At 40.2% G+C, this 15,030-nt stretch overlaps 1 protein-coding gene across 1 annotated transcript in view; it reads left to right on the top strand.

The window, feature by feature from the left end:
- Nucleotides 1-14,606, top strand: part of ATP13A4 (ATPase 13A4) — a 142,638-nt gene extending 128,032 nt beyond the window's left edge. The window contains exons 29-30 of the mRNA XM_007948019.1: nt 6,211-6,291; nt 14,394-14,606. Of these exons, the coding sequence (XP_007946210.1) occupies nt 6,211-6,291; nt 14,394-14,606 (294 nt within the window). The remainder of the gene's footprint in view (nt 1-6,210; nt 6,292-14,393) is intronic.
- The last annotated feature ends 424 nt before the right edge of the window (nt 14,607-15,030 follow it).

Raw genomic sequence — 15,030 nt, 5'->3', positions numbered from 1 at the left:
CTTCCATTTGCTTTAGCTATTCTCCACTCAAGGGCAAGGTTCAGAGTCTCTTCTGTCATCCACTTTGGTCTTCTCTTCTTTTCTTGTCTTTTTCTTTAATGTAGAACCCACTAAACATCTCATAACATGGATGAGCTTAGAGGACATTATTCTGAGGGAAATATGTCAATCACACAAGGACAAATATTGTATTTGTTGTTGTTATTAGGTGCCGTGGAGTTGGACCTGACTCATAGCGACCCATCCTTGGGTTTCTGAGGCAGTATCACTATGGAAGTATATTGCCCAACCTTCCTTCCAAGGAGTGGCTGGTGGGTTTGAACTACCAGCCTTCTGGTTAGCAGTCAAGTGCCTTAGGCACTATGCTACCAGAGCTCCTAAATATAGTATTAGTTCACTATTATAAAAAGTCAAGGAAAGATTTATATATGAAAGGAAACTTTCTTTGTTGGTTACCAAGGATAGGAGGAGAAGGGAGAGAACATTCCTAGATAGGTAAGAGACAAATATTGATTTGGGTGAAGGGAAAGCCAATATACCAAAAGCAAATGACCAATACACAATAACACTAAGGAAAAGGAAGACCCAGAGAGGTTCACAAGACAACAAAGATACACTCTTTTATATATACAATACTGCGTTATCAGTGGTAATAAACATTAATCTACTGGTAGACAGATGGATGGCCAGGTTGAATGATAGGTATATTTAGGCAAAAGGGAATATATCCATGACTGTATATAAGCTTGGCAGATGATATTTCTACATGTGTATTTGTATGTGCTCTAAGAATGTCCATATAAATAGAACTAATGGGGGGCAAAGTTAACTTCTTAGCCATAGCCAACCACTCAGATGTAGCAAGTTTTTGGACCTGTGGGCTCAGAACTATGGTCATGGAGTACATCAAGCTCAATTGGCATAACATACTACACAAAAACATTGTTCCTCATCTTACTTTGTCAAGTAGCGACTAGGGTCTTAAAAGCTTGCAAGCAGCCATTTAGATGCAACAATTGGTTTCTCTTCATCTGGAACAAAGAAGAATGAAAAAAAAACAAAAAGCATGCATGGAAACAATTAGTCCAAGAAACTAGTGGACCATGCAAACTCATGGCCATGAGATTAGAAAAACTAGATAGTGCCCAGCTACTATTGTCAACCACACAGAAATAGATCAGTGCAGGAGATCCTAGATAGAGTAGGAGAAAAATGTGAAACAAAACTCAAAATAATATGAAAGAGACCAGGCCTACTGGTCTGATAGACCCTGGCGAAACTCCTGAGACTGTGGCCCCTAGTTACCCTTCAGATCTGGAATTGAACTCACTCCCATGGCTTTCAGCCAAATAATAGACAGGCATATGGTATATACATTTATACCAGGTAGATACACTCCTTAGAACAATCAGTCATGGGAGATCAGAAGGGCAGTATATGCACAGGGAGATAGCTCAGGGGGCAGGAATGCATAGGAAAGAAGGACACAGAGAATAGATAACTACAGGGAGGTAGTGAGAAGAGAGCTGTTACACTGTGGGGATTGCAGTCAATGTCATGAAACAAATGTGTATGAACTGCTATACAGAAAATGAATTTGCTCTGTAAACTTTCACCAAAATCACAAAAAATAAAATTTAAAAAAGATCATATCTTATTCTTGTCTTAGCAGTGTCTTGCATGGTGAATGCATATAATGGCAACAATTTGACTGATCATCATTCCTAATGTAGTTGAGCACTTAGAGTGCACAGTCCATTCCAAAGCAGCAATACCTTACAGAATCCACAGTGACTTTCGATGTGTACAAACTGAAGTCTACATTAGGTTTTATTTTTATATTCATTTTACTATGGCTAGGAGTATAATTTCGGTTGTTGTCATTGAGTGCCCCCCATGAATTGGATTAGATTAGAATTAGACTGAGTACTTTACTGTGTGTATCATAACAAATTATGGAAAACTTTGCAAAGAATGGGAATTCTACAACTCTTAGTTGTTCTCATGAGTTGTTCTCATGTTCTCATGTACATAAACCAAAAGACAGTCGTTCAAACAGAACAATGGGATACTGCATGGTTTAAAATCAAGAAAGGCGTGCATCAGGGTTGTGTACTTTCACCATACTTATTTAATCTATATGCTGAGCAAATAATTCGAGACTTGACTATATGAAGAAGAATGCAGCATCAGGATTGGAAGAAGACTCATTATCAACATGTGATATGCAGGTGATACAACCTTGCTTGCTGAAAGTGAAGAAGACTTGAAGCACTTACCAATGAACATCAAAGACTGCAGCATTCAATATGGATTATACCTCAACATAAAGAAAATAAAAATCCTCACAAGTGGACCAATAAACAACATCAAGATCAATGGAGAAAAGATTGAAGTTGTGAAGGATTTAATTTTACTTGGATCCACAATTAACGCCTGTGAAGCAGCAGTCAGGAGATCAAATGATGTATTGCCCTGGAGAAATCTGCGCAAAAGTGTTAAAGAGCAAAGAGGTCACTTTGAAGATTAAGGTGTGCCTGACCCAAGCTGTAAGTCAATAGCCTCATATGCATGTGAAAGCTGGACGATGAACAAGGAAGAACAAAGAAGAATTGATACATTTGAATTATGGTGTTGGTGAAGAATATTGAATATACCATGGACTACCAGAAGAACAAACCAATCTGTCTTGGACGAAGTACAGCTGGAATGTCCCTTAGAAGTGACAATGATGAGACTTTATCTCTCGTACTATGGTCATGTTATTAGGAGGGACTGTCCCTGGAGAAGGATATCATGTTTGTTAAACCAGAGGGTCAGAGAAAAAGGGGAAGACTCTCAATGAGATGGATTGACACTATGGATGCAACAATGACTTCAAGCATAGCAGTGATTGTGAGGATGGTGCAGGACCGGGCAGTGTTTCCTTCTGTTGTATGTAAGGTCACTATGAGTTGAAACTGACGTGACAGTGCCTAACAACAACAACTACTCATGGAAATAAATAGTCTTTGCCTACAAGTCTTCTGAGTCAATAGTTCATAATCCTGCAGAAGTTAAAAGTTAAGATATATTGGGTTTAATCATATTTTTTAATATATGAAAGACTCTTAGAGAAAGGCTGGGTGCTCTGGTATGACAGAATAGGGAATGAATTTGGTTTGGAGGGAAACTGTGGAGACATTGCTAGGATGATTACAAAAGATTCTGCAAAAATCATTGTTTTTCTTATTATTACATAAAAATCTATGTTCATTTTAGAAAATGTAGAATATGCAGGCAGGAGAATTATTGACATTATTCACCAAATCCATGCATCTTTAAAATACATATCATCAATGCACATTGACTGATTAATGAAATTTATTTTATTTTAAATGGAAGCATGCTGTTTTGCAGCTTAGTTACTGTAGGCTTCTTTTTTTAAAATTTGCGTATTTTAAAATAGGGAGTACATTCACACTGTTCAAAATTCAAAATCTTAGAAATGTTATATAGTGAAAATCTCCCCTTCATCCTTATTCCCCAGATACCAGTTCCTCATCTCTGGAAGCAACCAATGGTATCAGTTTCTTTTACTTACTTTCAGACATATATGCTTGTGTACGTAAATACATATATTTCCTTACATGTATATTCTTCTCCCACATTTTTAACATATAGTGCCAAAATACTGAATTTGCCCACCATCTGTCTGTCAGTTTGTTTTACTGTGGTGGCTTGCCTGTTGCCATGATGCTGGAAGCTATGTCACTTGTATTTCAAATATCAGCAGGGTCACCCCTGGTGGAAAGATTTTAGCAGAGCTTCCAGACTAAAACAGACTAAGAAGAAAGGCCTGGTGATTTTCCAAAAATTAGCCAATGTAAACCTTATGGATCACAACAGAACATTGTCTGATAACTCAAACAGCAACAATCATGAAGGTGAAGCAGGACTGGGCAATGGTTTGTTCTGTTATATACAAAGTCGCCATGAGTCAGAGCTGACTTGACAGCAACTAACAAACAACATTGCATGTGTTCAGGTCTTCTGAGATGTAGATGTCAAGGCATGCAAGGGATCTATCAGGGGAAATATCTGCTGGAGAAGAAGTGTGGGAGCCAGAGGAGGAGAGGAGAGTCATCACATTATGATGGGAGTCTGAGCCCTGTGAAGGAGAGAGGCAAAGAAGCAGGCTGGATGTGCAGAGTCTCAGACTGCAGCACAGGTCTAAGAAAGTTGGGCTAAAGATGCTCATCAGAAGAGTCTGGTGCCTCACACGATTGAGCCTGATTAGAATCAATAACTACTTGGCTCATTTATTGGCTGAGAGCAACCCATGGACAGTGTGGCCTTTGGGTGAACACAGTGCAATGGGACACCCTAGATTATACTCCCAAAGCAGGGAGTCTGAGGAAGTGTTTTCATGGCACCTGCAACCACAGACCTGTACCTCTTTCATGTAAGAGTGTATTTTTGTAATTGTTCCCTGTCAGTACATAAAACTTCCTCATTCTGTTTTTGTGCTAGTATAGTGTATCATTGTATTAAAAACAAAACAAAACAAAACAAAAAAAACCTCGCTGCCATCAAATCGGATCCAACTCATAGGGACTCCTCCTTGGATTTCCAAGGCAATATCTGTACGTAAGTAGATTGCCCAATCTTCCTTTCGAGGAGTGGCTGGTGGGCTTGAACCACCAGCCTTCTGGTTAACAGTCAAATGCCTTAGGCACTACACAACCAGAGCTCCCTTATATGTACCATAATTTATATGTAGTGTACCTTGGTGATAGACATTCGATCTATTTCCAATTTTTTACTATTATAAACAAAGCTGCAGTAAATAATTTAGTAATTATGTCATTTCAACCATATCTCTAGGATAAGTCCCTAGAAATTGACTCCACCTTTAATTTTGATTGCTATTTCCCTCAGAGAACTTGTACCATTTCTCACTCCCACCAGGGTATGAGATGGCAATGCTGAGTGCAATAGAATGTATTTGAATTTATTTGTTTGTTAACTCATTCATCCAGCTAGCAAACATTCATGTGTGCCAGGAAATGTACTAGGCCTGACGAAGGACTTAGGAGGATGAAAGGAAATGAGGAAAGAGACAGTAGTGACATTAGTGACAAGCTCGATTTCAGCCTTACTTGCTCCTCTGGCAAGCACCCTTGTGGACAGCACCACTTGTGTAGCTGTGCACAGTCCCGAGGGTGAAGCTCTGACCAGGGCTCAAGGACAGAGCTCAGCTAAGGAGAAAAGAGCAACATTGCCTAGTGTGGAGAGTTGACATGTGTACCCTCTGAACTTCCTGGGAATACAATTATTTTCTTGTGCTGTTGTTAGGTTCTGTTGAGTCTGTTCTGACTTGTAGTGACTCTATGTACAACAGAACGACACACCTATTGGTGTTGTTGCAGCCACTGTGTCAGTCCATCTGGATGAGTCTTCCTCTTTGTCACTGATGCTTAATTTTGGCAAGCTTAATATCCTTCTCCAGGGACTGGTCCTTCCTGATAAAATGCCCAAAGTATTTGAGATGAAATCTCGCCATCCTCAGTCCTAAGAAGCATTCTGGCTGTACTTCCTCCAAGACAGATTTGTTTGTTCTTCTGGCAGTCCATGGTATATTCAATATTCTTTGCCAAGACCATAATTCAAAGGCATCAATTCTTCTTTGATCTTTCTTCTTTATTCATTGTCCAACTTTTGCATGCATATGAGGTGACTGAAAATACCATGTCTAGGATCTGGCACACCTTAGTTCTCAAAATGACATCTTAGCTTTTCAACACTTTCAAGAGGTCTTTTGCAGCAGATTTACCATATGCAATACATTGTTAGATTTGTTGATGGCTGCTTTCATGGGTATTGACTGTGGATCCAGGTAAAATGGAATTTTGTACTCCCTCTTAAAAAACAAACAAAATACACTTTTATTGTTATTATTTTTTATTTTTTTCATAGTGACCATGTTTATTTTATTTTAGGAGATTTAGAAATTACAGAAAAAAGAAAAGAAAGAATAAAGAAGCAAGAGTCATAACCTGTACATTATTGGGTATAACCCTTCCACATCTCCAAAAATGCATAGAAATACTTGCCATATGTTTCTGTATATTATGGGTATGTTTTATTACCTATGAAAATATGCACTGTGACCATATGAACATCATTCCAGCATATATTTTTCTTCATACTACTTTCATCTCTCTCCAGCTGCTCTGCACCCCTGTCCTATGGAGGGTCTACGTTGTCATTATGCTCAGCTCCAATTTCTTCGCGTCCCTTGTTGTGGAGGTAAGTTCCCTCAGAATGCTGATCACTCAGGAGTAGGGGTTGGGTAGTCAGGGGTAACCACCTTTAGCTGATAAGGATCTAACAGTGCAAAAGGCTCCCTTCCTTCACAACATAAGCAATGGTGCTTTTCTCTGATGAGTTCTGAACAAGGCTTCAGTTTTCCTATCTGTAAAGTGGAGCTGGGTGAATGAACTAAATGATCTCTCCTATTCATTTGTAATAGGCTCTCTGGTGGCACAGTGGTTAAAGCATTGGGTTACTAACCAAAATGTTGGAAGTTTGAACCCATCAGCTGCTCCATGGGAGAAAGATGAGTCAGTCTGTTTCTGTAAAGATTTATAGCCTTGAAAACCCTACTGGACAGTTCTATTCTGTCCTATAGTGCCACTATGAGTCAATATCGGCTTGGTGGCAGTGGGCTGGGGTATTCATTTGTAAAATTCTAAAATTGAGAACCAACTCAACTCATGTTATTTTTAAAAAGTTATGACTCATGTGCCATAAAATCCATCTTTTCAAAGTGTACAGTTCAGTGGTTTTTAGTATATTCACTGAGTTGTGCAACCACTGCCACTATCTAATTCTAGGACATATTCATCACCCTAAAAAGAAATCCCATCCTTATTCTCTTCTCCCTCATCTCCTGGCAACCACTAATCTACTTTATGTCACAATGATTTGCCTATTCTGGGCACTTCATATAAATGGAATCATACAATATGTAGTCTTTTGTATCTGGGTTTTTTCACTTAGCAACTTTAGCCTTTTTACTTTACAGATGGGAAATGAGATTCATAGTGAGCTTTTCCCATGTTTAGTCTTCAGCTCCCATTTGCACTATTTCCTCAGTGAAATGAGCTTGCTCTCTCCCTTTCTTTCTCAGTGCAACTCACTCTCTCCTCTCTGTACTATTAGATGTAATCTACATTCTTTAAACCTGTAGTTGGGCAGAGGGCATCCCTACAAGGCTTTTAAAAAAAAAAAAAAAAAAATTATTGTGATTTGGGTGAAAGTTTACAGAGCAAATTCACTTTTCATATAGCAGCTCACATACACTTTGTCTCATGACATTGACTGCAATTTCCCATAATGCAACAGCTCCCCTTCTATTTCTTCCCCATTGTTACCTCTTCCCCATGTCCTTCCCTCCCATGCACTCCTGCCCCCTGAGCTGTCTCCCTGTGCATATACAGCCCTTCTTTCTCCCATGATTGAGCTCTCTAAGGAGTGTATCTAACTAATGTAAATGTTCAGCTCATATGCCTGTCTTTTGTTCGGCTGGAAGCCACAGGAGTGGGTGCAATTCCAGACCTGAAGGGCAGTTAGTGGCCATAGTCTCAGTGGTTCTATCAGGCTCCATCAGATCAGTAAACATGGTCCCCACCTCCTTTTTTTTTTTTTTTTTTCTTAATGATTTTGAGTTCTGTTCCATATTGTTCTCCCACTCTATCCAGAATCTCCTACATAGATCTCCCTCCAAGTGGTGGACAGTGGTAGCCAGGCACCATCTAGTTCTTCTGGTCATAGTTGTATAGGCTGAGGTTTTCATGGTGTACCAGTCCCTTGGATTAATTGTTTCCATGCATCTTTGGTTTTCGTCATTCTTCTTTGCTCTGGATAAGGAGAGACCCATTGTTGCATCTAGATGTCTGCTCGCAAGCTTTTAAGATCCCAGTTGCTACTCATCAAAGTAGGATGTGGAACGACATTTTTGTTTAGTATGGTATGCCAATTGAGCTTGATGTCCCCTGAGACTATGGTCCCAAGACCACAGGTCCAACTACTCACTCCTTCTGGGTGGCTGGCTGTGATCAAGAAGTGACTACAACCTCATCCCTTGTCAGCTATACCTGGCAATTCTTACAGAACATACAAATACACTTGTAGAAACATTGTCTGCCAACCCTATACATGGTCTTAGGCACACTGCCCCCTGCATAGACATACCTAATAGTTCAGCCTGTCCATCCATCTATCTACCTGTATATCCATGTTTGCTTTCACTGACAATGCAGTACTGCATGTGCAAAAGGGTTCATCTTTGTTGTCTGTACCTTCCATGCACCTCTCTCTATGTCTTCCTCTTCCTCAACACCACCATGTTGATCACTCATGTTTGGTGCATTGCCCTTCTCTTCACTCACATCAATACTTGTCTCTACCTAACAGTGTTCCTTCCTCTCCCCTCCCCTCCACCCCTGGTAACTAACAAAGAAAATTTACTTCCATATATAAACCTCTCCTGTACTTTTTACAATAACAGACTAATACAATATTTGTCCTTCTGTGATTGACTTATTTCACTCTGCATAATCTCCTCCAAGTACATCCACATTATGCAGTGTTTTGCAGATTCTACATTATTCTTTAGGTTTGCATAGCATTTAATTGTATGTGTGTACTACAGTTTACTTATCCATTCTTCTGTTGATGGGCACCTAAGTTGTTTCCATCTTTTTTCTATTGTAAATAGTGCTGTGATGAACATGGGTGTACATAAATCTGTTCTTGTCCTGGATTTCTCACTTCTTTAGGATATATATCTAGAAATGGAATGGCAGGGTTAAATGGTATTTCTAATTCCAACTTTTTAGGGAATCACCATACTGCTTTCCACAGCGGTTGTATCATTTGACAGTTGTACCAGCAATGTATGAGAGCCCCAATCACTCTGCATCCTCATCAGCATTTGTTATTTTCTGTCTTGTTGAACTTTGTTACTAATGCTGGGGCCAGATGGTATCTCATTGTTGTTTTGATTTGCATCTCTCTAATGGCTAATGATCATGAGCATTTCTTCATATGTTTATTGGCCACCTGAATATCCTCTTTGGTGAAGTGTCTATTTATGTTTTCTGGCCATTTTTATATTGGATTATTTGTCTTTTTATTGTTGAGGTGTTGGAGTTTTTAATAAATTCTAGAGATAAGTCCTCTGTCAGATATGTCATTGTACAAAGGCATTTTTGAAGGGTGGAACTGAGATACAGGATTCCATCTGTCTCTATTGCCTCTCACAGTAACAAAGTCAAGATGGTCCCAGCAAAGGCAGTACTCATGGTAGACTATGCTCACCTAGAGCCTTATTCCCTACAGTATTATGTAGGTAGTAGCTCAGTGAAGCTTCTTTCCTGAATAGATTAAAGACTGCATAGGAACTAGTGGTGTAGAATAGGACATCGAGTTAGCATATTGGAGATGGTTTCAGAACTGGTTTAGTGGTTCAACAGTGTCACAAAGGGTCCTGGTTCTTTCACCTTTCTGTCTCTCTGTTCTTTGATGTTGCCCTTTCATCTTTGTGCTTGTTGCTTATGATCACAAGGCAGCTTCCTCATAGCTAGGCACTGTATCTCTTTTTAGTGCAAGAAGAAAAGGGAAGGTCCCTTGAGTCTGAACCTTTTATCAGGAAACAAATGAATAACCTACAGCCCACCAACAGACTTCCTCTTATGCCTCATTGGGTAGAACTGGGTCTCAGGGCCACCCTGAGTAGAAAGGGACTCTGGAAAAGTGAATCTATGCCAAGAGGTTACACAGATTGGCTTAGTCTATTTATGATTTTTTTTTTTTCCTTAAAGCTAGGCAGGGAAGACATGGAGGGAATCAAGCAACAGCATCTTTCATAATCTCCTAGCAGGAAGCCATTCTTGTGTCAGTATATTTGTAGGTAAGAGACAACCTCTGGAGGAATCTACCTGGGTTTGAGCCCTGGCTTTACCAGTTTCTTGCTCTGGTAGCATAGTGGCTAAAGCACTTGACTGCTAACCAGAAGCCTGGCGGTTCAAACCCACCAGCCACTCCTCGGAAGGAAGGTTGGGCAATCCTACTTCTGTAGTGATACTGCCTCGGAAACCCAAGGAGGGGTCGCTATGAGTCAGGGTCGACTTGACGGCACATAACAACAACAACAACAATTTTGCTCTACTTCTCTGTGTCTATTTCCTCATCTATAAAATGGTAATAATAATGATATCTTATGTCAGAGCATGATTGTTAGCACAAAATGTGAACAGTGAGAAACAAACAGTAAGTGTTTAATAAATATTAGTTATTATTATCCCAGGAGCCCTGGTGATGCAGTTGGTCAAGCACTCAGCTGCTAACTGAAAGGTTGGCAGTTCAAAACCACCAGCTGCTCCATGGGAGAAAGACCTGGCAGTCTGCTTCTGCAAAGATTTACAGAAGCCTATAGGACTGTCTATGGGACAGTTATATTCTGTCCTAGGGTGTTACTATGAGTCAGAATTGACTCAATGGCAGTGAGTTTGGTTTGGTTTTACTGTTATATTATCTCTTATGCCACTTACCACTTATTCCCTTCATTCCTCCCTCCCTTCCTCCTTTCTTTCTTATTTATTTATTTATTTCCCATGGCATTTGTTGATGATGCACCATGCATTATGCTAGGGGGATAAGAATGACAGAGGCATGAAACTCACAGTTTACAGGGAGAAAGAGGACAAATCATATAGTTATATGTGTATATATTTCTTCTCTCTCCTGACATTAACTATGCTAGCAAGAACTGATCTCAGTAGTTCTAGTACCTAAACCCCTGTTCATTCCAGGAGGAACTGGGTAAAGGTTTATTCGATTATTAAATGTAAGAAGGTCCTGCTTAGCTCCAGCAGATGGAGGGGGTATAATTAGATGTTCATGAAAGATGAAGCTGCTCCTTTTTTTCTCATGTTGAGGGAGAAATGGAGCAGCACTCGTGGCTGCTTTGTGTGGGTTCCCAGGAACTTCCAAACTGAGAACCAACATTGAATACCAGTTCCCATCCTTGTGCCCTACCCCTATAAACAGCTGGGACAGTCTCCAGAAGCTGGCAGATACCCTTTCACCTGCTCTCAGCAGACTCTGAGGGATAAATCAAAACCCTGAATCTTTAGTGAAGATAGTTATAATGGGCACATATGTTTATTGCCTCAAGAGGTGAGCCTAGCACAGTAGCTAAAGACCCTAGATTAGGTTGGTCATAGCAAGATGTTCTTCCTCATGTGACTCCGGGTTTTCAGCAGATCCCAAGGATGCCTAGGATTGGCCGTGCTAACCCTCTACTGCTGGCCACCCTCTAACAGGTCCAGTGAGTGTTCTTGGACAGGCATGGAGGATGGCTGGCCTCCTGTTGCACTGCCCTACTTATTGTCTGGCCTGCTAAAGTTTAACTTTAATCCTAACTATACCCTTAATCTTAGAGCAGACTATGGAATAAATAGGATTGAATGAGACCTTATTCATACTTTGCCAATTATCATGGTCTAGCCTCCAGCTTAAAGGTATGAGGTATAGGAGCTTATATGGATTCCTTCAGTACCCCCACCACCCACTTTGTTTTTCATTTCTGTGTTTGTTTATTTATGTATATATGTATGAATTGTTTGAACAGTCAGTGAGAAGCGGTAGTGTAGTCAAATTTTGTTTTGTTTTTAAAATGTAGTCTCACAAAGACTTTACTTATATTTCTAGTTCTACATTTAATTTGCAATGTAGAATGACAGGATCCATCATCTCTCAGTGCTTTAGTTTCCCCTTCCAGACCAGAAAGGTGATGTGGACCATCATGGTTCTTGAACTGCAACAGTGTCCAAAGCAAGGTATAAAGCACTAAATTTTTTCTGTGTAATGTCTAATGCATTTAATTGCTAACCAGAAGACTGGTGGTTCAAACTCACCAGCCACTCCTCGAAAGGAAGGTTGAGCAATCTACTTCCGTAGTGATACCACCTTGGAAACCTAAGGAGGGGTCACTATGAGTCGTATCTGACCTGATAGCAGTGAGTTTGGTTTGGGTTTTTGGTGGGCCACAGGCTAACCAAAAGGTGGGCAGTTCAAACCCACTAGCTGCTCCCTGGAAGAAAGATGAAGCAATCTGTTCCCATAAAGGTTTATAGCCTTGGAAACCCTGCCAGGCAGTTCTTTCCTACCCTATAGGGTCACTATGAGTTGGAATTGACTTCTTGGCAGTGGGTTTTGGATTAACCCCTGTAAGCATGGTATGCATCAGTTTCCATTGACAAGGAATGCATGGCCTTAATTACTTTAGTAGTTAATCTCTGGTGAGCAATTTCACATGGGTTTTACCACATCTTTGATGTGGTGAGGGACAGGGGAAATTGTGCGTTGCTGATTGGTGAGAAGGCACAAGTGAACCTGTGCATCCCTTGCTTACCGCGTAATCTGGCCCGGGTGTGTGCGCATATATGTGCATTCATGTGTGTGCATGTGTGGGAGTGCCTGTCATGTGTGTATATGTATGAGTTTTGTCTTGTTTTATTTTCAGGTTTGCTGAGGTTTCCTGGTGGTTAGTTAGATTAGAAAACCATCTATTGGATACTAGAACTCTCCTTCCAAGCTTTATCTCAATTCTGTGGAGAACTCTTGTTCTTTTGTTAATTAAGGAGGACAAAATGCCTTGCTGTGGGAAAGTAGAATAACAGGTCTGGCTAGGTAAACCCCAGGGTTTGCAAGATGCCGATGAGATGGTTGTGTGGGATTTTCTTAGCCTGCTGGCTTCTGTCCAGTTATCAGAGGAAAGATTGACTAGCTATTCATCATTTTCATGAGCAGTGGGACTCAAACCTCAAATGAGTAGATTTTAGAAAAACTACTATCTCTGACAAAATTCCTTATAGGTTCCTATAGAATTAACTTAGAATTTAGAAAAATACCACTCACAGGCACCACAACAAACTGTAATACTGTAGGATTGCTTGGTTCCTCATATTTTTTTCCTTGTTTCTTTCATAATAACTTGTAAGACACTCAATCAAATATCATAAAAATGAAAAATTAAACAGGTAACCCCCATGCACTCTATACTGTAAGTTATATCTTAGGTCCTATTTGAGGCTTAGCCTAACTCATGAAATAAAATGGCAGTCAAACGTGTTCTCAAGAATGCAGATGTTTTTCAATCTTAAAAATGCTTTTCAGGGAAATATTTGTAGGGGATGTTTAGAATCATATGTGCTTGCCTTGAATCAGGTGACAGTGCTCAGACATCTTAAATGAGTAGTTTCAGAAGGGTGGGAAAAGGGAGGAGATTATGACATACCATGCCCTCCATTGCAAGAAGAATAATACAATCCATACTGCAAACATAAGAGGAAGGAATTATTACTTCTAATCATTGAGGCTTAGAAAGGGTAATTAATTTGCCCATACTCAGAGTCAGTCCCTGGAGGACATCATGATTGGTAAAAAGAGGAAGACCCTCAATGAGATGCACTGACACAGTGGCTGCAATGATGGACTCCAGCATAGCAAAGATTGTGAGGATGGCCTAGGATAAGGCAATGTTTTGTTCTGTTGTACATAGGGTTGCTATGAGTCAGGGCCAACTCAATGGCACCTAACAACAACAACAACAACGGGAGTCAGAGTTGAGACCTGAATCCAGATTTGTCCAACTCCAAGACTGTGGCCTACATTCCAATTTCATTGACCTGTGTTTACGACTAGGCAGTGGTGTGCCAGGGAATACCAGAGCCACAATACACACACAGCACTTCTTACTGTGGGGTCAGTTCTATTTGGTAGTAAGTAATTTAAATTGTAATTTTATACCAAATCAAATGTGGTTTGAAGTAGAACATGAAGTTTGAATAATTTTAAATTTAACTTAAATATGAGACTGAAATTTTATCTTTGAGGAAGGCCCCTTCAAGCTCTGTCCCCAGATTCTTGAATTTGTAGGCATCTCTTTTCTTCTGGTAGCATAGTGGCTAAGACACTTGCCTGCTAACCAGAGGGCTGGCGGTTCAAACCCACCAGCCACTCCTCGGAAGGAAGGTTGGGCAATCCTACTTCCGTAGTGATACTGCCTCGGAAACCCAAGGAGGGGTCGCTATGAGTCGGGTTTGACTCGACGGCACATAACAACAACAACAACAACTTTTCTTCTAGAAGGGTTACGTAAGTGGAAAAGTCTGAGAATCTGAGCTCTAACCCATTAAACCACTTTAGATTTGTCCAGGGCTTAAGTTCTTTGTCAAACTGGATCTAGGCAGCTGATGCAGTAGTGTCTCATCATGGTCTGAGTGCCATAGCCTGGGGACACTTGACCTCTAATTGTAAAGAGAAACTCTTTTATTTTGCAGGAGGCCATTATTGAAAACCGAGCCCTGTGGATGGTAATCAAAAGATGTTTTGGCTATCAATCAAAAAGCCAGTATCGGATATGGCAGAGGGTCTTGGCAAAGGACCCCAGCTGGCCCCCATTAAACCAGACCTCCTATTGTGACATGCCTGGGTGTGACAGGGGAGTGTCTTACAGCAATCCTGTGTTTGAGAGCAATGAAGAACAGCTTTGAAGGAAATGTGGTATCTGAAGTTGATATAACAGAGAAACAATGACAAAAGGGACTCTCATAATATCAGCTGGCATACTGAGTATATCTATCAAATCATTGTGACAAATTAAAGTGTGTTTGATAAAATACGCTTTCTGTAGAACAGAACACTGGCCCCAAACGGTGCTTTTCTCTTGGCTTCTGAATGTATTTGGGATGTTCAGTGAATCAAGAATGGGCTAAGGATGGCCCTGGGGTAAGACATTTGGAGGATGATAAAGAAGAATAATATACATTTCTTCTTCTTAGGATAATTTTTTTTTTCTTTATGGGTTATGGGAAGTAGTATTATGTATACTCATAAAGTAATATATTAAAGATCATTTTTGAATCTTTACTTCATCAATGGAAAAACTAATGCATGGGGGCCATCACACGAGTCTTC

The sequence above is a fragment of the Orycteropus afer genome, unplaced genomic scaffold (genome assembly GCF_000298275.1).
Source record: "Orycteropus afer afer isolate SDZICR_OR568_19922 unplaced genomic scaffold, OryAfe1.0 scaffold00198, whole genome shotgun sequence".
NCBI lineage: Eukaryota > Metazoa > Chordata > Mammalia > Tubulidentata > Orycteropodidae > Orycteropus > Orycteropus afer.
Note: the sequence above shows the minus strand (reverse complement) of the source record. Positions and strands in the feature narration are given on the sequence as shown.